Below are 3,914 nucleotides of genomic sequence, written 5' to 3'. Positions count from 1 at the left end.
TAAAAAAAAAAAAAATTTCCTTTGATAATTACCTGGGTTGCTAGCTGAACTGCAGTGAACACACAGAGTGATGGTGTACCAGGACTGTCTTCAGGCTGTGGGGGCTAAAGAATACGGATTGCAGTGTTACAAGTATCAGCTGGCTCTGAAACTCTAGAAAATAAACTGCATTTAGATATTTGTAAGTTGATGTTGGCTCTTTTATACTTAAGGTCTTTGTTTTTATTCACAGATGATATCATTCCATCCGAGAGCAGCTCCCTGTCAGACACAACCACCTATGATGATGGTATGATGCTTCTCCTTTTTTTTCCAAGAAGTGCGTCCATTCAGAGCTATTTCTTTGACTTAATGTCCTTCAGAGTGTCCCATCCCTGGAAGTGCTCAAGGCCGGGTTGGACAGGGCTTTGAGCAAAACTTCTAAGTGGAAGGTGTCCCTGCCCATTGCAGGGAGTTGGAACAAGATGAGTTTTAAGGTCCCTTTCAATGCAAGTCATTCTATGATTCTATCATTTTGGTGGCTTTCGATGATAAATTACTTTATAGCGGAGGAAAAAATAGCTACTCAGGAATGTCTTTCCTCTTAATGGGTTAGTTATTGAAAGTTGCTGCTCTGTGAGCTGATCTGAGTCAGCTTTAGAGAAGGAAGTTGGTTTTAACATGACCAACCTGCAAGCTGAGGACACTGTGGGTGCCAGATACGTCACCCCTAGGACCTGGCCTAGAATTGAAGGACTTACAAACTGGGATGATTAGCCCAGCCCTTCTGTCCTCACAGCTACCATAAAACTTAGAGAAAAGTGGAATAGTCACAGATATTAACGCTCTATTTACATTTATCTGTTCCCTAGTGAGGTTGCATCTTGCATGGGTTGGTGTTTGCTCAGCTTACTCATTTCACACACACACCCACAGACACACTCACACCCTGTTCCACAAGGTGGAAAGGACTTGGCTTGCCTCTCCCTTAAACTGGATAATCATCATTTGGGGACAAACATTATCTGAATTATTACTCACTTTTCAGTTCAGGCCTGATTCTGATCTCACTTTGTCCCAGTTTTAGACTTACACCAACCAGGTGATGCTATAAAATGGATTTACACCTGATTCCTGCTTGTACAAGTAGAAGTGGAGCCAGGCTTGTGAACATGTTCTCTGTGATGCTTGTCCTGCATTTATATGCATTAGTTGGAGTTTCCTGTTGGCTCTGTCGGGACCTGGTTGTGCCCTAAGCAAAGTGAGAACAAGGATCAAACCAGCATCTTCCCAGTTGCCTTCAGCCAAATGTGTCTGTCAGTTGTCTTTGCTCATTCAATTGCTTTTGAAGTCAGTCCCTTTTAGGTTGTGTTTCAAAACTAATTCTTAAAGTGTCATTTTCAAGAGCTGGAAGGTGAGGGAGAGGAACTGGCCTTTGCAGAGGCTGAGCTTGCCTGCTTGGCTCTGAAAAGGATTGCTCTGCAAACAGATGTTTTCCCAGGAAGTTCCATTCTGTGATCTGGCACAGCCCCAAGCTGGGTGTAGTCTCCACAGGAGTCAGTGCTGCTGGGATCTGTAGGAGCCTCCACGATGTCCTGTCCGTGTGGAGGAGAGCTCAGTGCAGGCAGGACAGCTTTTCTGGATCCACAGCTCCTGTTGTTGGCTCTGTACTGCAAAGTGCTTCTCCTTAGGGGCCGCAGATTTGCACACAGGGCAAAAATACCAAGGATTTTGCTCTAACAAAATGCATATTCCTTTCCAACAGTCAGTGAATCGCTTCCTGTGGTAGCACAGAGACCCAGCTCTGCGCAGCTTTCTCCAAGACTTCCTCCACCAAAGTCTCTTGGGGTGGAGAGAATTCATCTCAGGAAGTCATCCATAAATGAGCAGCTCTTGGAAACCAGGCACTCCAGGTAGGCACATCTCACTGCTGCTGCACTCTCCACCTGGTGGCATGAGCTCCATCCTGCCCCTGCCAAGCATTCCAGTAGAGCCCACTGCCTCCACGCTCTTCTGGGCTTGCAGGATTTAGTGATGAGAGCTGAATTTCCTGTTTAGGAACAAAAGTGTCTATTAGTAGTTGATACACTATCTGAAACTGAAGAGTATTGTAGTTTTTGTGAAGAGTTTTGAGATGGGTGAGAAATTTAATAGCAAGGGCTGTGTTTAAGGAGTTGCTCATGCCTACCACTGCTGTCACTCTTCGTCTCAGTTTCTGGGGTTTTTTTCAGTGTTAATTAAACAACTTGTCATTTTCCTGATGACTGTGCTTAGTGGATTCAGACAGCACCAAACCCTACCCATCCCTCCTGATGGTATCGGTATTTCAGCAGGTACATTGTCAAAGCAGGCACAATTCATGTAAGGCCTGATGGACAATTCTCCATTTACAAGCAGAGTTACTGGTATTAAACCAGCTTCCATCATTAGTGCCAGCTGTGTGTATCCATGGGATTTGGGCACTTTCCAAGCTAGAACAGCTCCATGGAGCACATAAGTAGCAGTAGGTTTGCAGATAATTGTGTGATCGTGCCATGTGTGATCATGTCAGATCTGGTGCTAGCAGCTGTTCTCAGTGTAGGGATTCCCACTGATCCTGAGATTTCTTGGACTGTCTTGTGTGAGCAGGCTGTTAAAGACACGCTTTAGAACGGTTTAGAGTTTTGAGTAATGCCGTGTCTTTGCTGTTTTGTCATCTGTGTCTCAAGACAAATGAAGCACTCCTCCACATGAAGTTCAGAAGTCAAATTATAGCCATAGGTACCCATTTAGCTGTGATGTGCTTAGTTTGAAAATCTAATTCCTTTGCTTCTCTGTTACCTGCTCTCTCCTCGATGCTTCTGTCCTTTGGCAGCAGCTTGTCCTGCTGATCATCCTGTAAAGACCTCCCTTGAACCACAGGAAGGGGTTGAGTTTTTCTTCCTATTTAACAATTCTATTCTTTACATTGGGAAGCACATCCAGTTATGTTTGTTCCACCCTTCGTTTTTTTCTTCAAGACTTCAGGTGCACATACTTGGTGTGCTGTGACTTGTGGGATGTTTAACCTCACTGGGCTTGTCTCCTTTGCCACAGGGACGTGCTTTCGACCCACAGCAGCCCGTTCCGGACACTGGAGCGGCCGGCGCAGCCCCACGGTGGGAGGAGCATGCCCACAACCCCCGTGCTCACACGCAACGCCTACAGCAGCAGCCACTTACAGTAAGGGACCTGTGCTTTAAGGGCCATGTCCAGCTGGGGAAACACAAGAATAAAAGCAAATGGCGTTAATAGGGCAAAGGGTCCTTTGCTGTACAGTTTTCCCACAGCAGGGTCAGGCTCTCTAAACATTGATTAGAGCCATTACTATGGGAACAGAACTGGAGTATGAGCTCACCTGTACTATCAGACAGCTGACAATCCATGCTGGGGAAGGAGAGATGCTGAGAATCTTAAAATGTTATCAAGAGCTTGAGAGACAGGTCCAAAGGAAACCCGTCTTCCCATATTCTGCTCCAAGCTCATTACTTGTGTAGGCTTGAACTACGTAAAAGCTGAGGGAGCCCTCCTGTAAATCAATACCAAATGTGCATCTGTGACCTTAGCTCTGTGTGTCCCTGTCACAGATTAACCTTGCTCACTGTGACAGATTATTATATGGGAGATCTCCTACTGTTGCAGCCAATACAAAATTCAGCCAAACTGAGTTCTGTGCATTGCAAATACTCTGTGTAGAAAGATAAGGCAGGATTTGTGTTGTGCTTTGACTGGGGAGGCAGCTGACCTGTCCACGTGTGCTCTCCGCAGCTCTGTGTGTATGTTTGTGTGAGACTGCCTTTAACCAGCCAGCATCTGTGTTGTTCCAGGCCAGATGTTTCCCCACACCACTGCCGGCAGCGCAGCGGAAGTCTGGAATCCCAGACCCACCTGCTGTCCGAGACTCCTGCTGCAAAGAC

The 3,914-nt window shown here is 46.1% G+C and overlaps 1 protein-coding gene across 4 annotated transcripts in view; it reads left to right on the top strand.

Annotated features, from left to right (window-relative positions):
* The window catches only part of FRMD4B (FERM domain containing 4B), a 113,953-nt gene that overhangs the window by 105,418 nt on the left and 4,621 nt on the right, over positions 1-3,914 (top strand). For all 4 annotated transcript variants that reach the window (XM_017747215.1, XM_017747216.1, XM_008643599.2 and 1 more), the window contains exons 18-21: positions 233-289; positions 1,745-1,892; positions 3,055-3,180; positions 3,825-3,914. The exon at positions 3,825-3,914 is cut by the window's right edge and continues 743 nt beyond it. In XM_017747215.1, the coding sequence (XP_017602704.1) occupies positions 233-289; positions 1,745-1,892; positions 3,055-3,180; positions 3,825-3,914 (421 nt within the window). The remainder of the gene's footprint in view (positions 1-232; positions 290-1,744; positions 1,893-3,054; positions 3,181-3,824) is intronic.

The sequence above is a fragment of the Corvus brachyrhynchos genome, unplaced genomic scaffold, assembly GCF_000691975.1.
Source record: "Corvus brachyrhynchos isolate BGI_N302 unplaced genomic scaffold, ASM69197v1 scaffold91, whole genome shotgun sequence".
Lineage (NCBI taxonomy): Eukaryota > Metazoa > Chordata > Aves > Passeriformes > Corvidae > Corvus > Corvus brachyrhynchos.
This window is presented reverse-complemented; position numbering and strand designations above follow the sequence as displayed.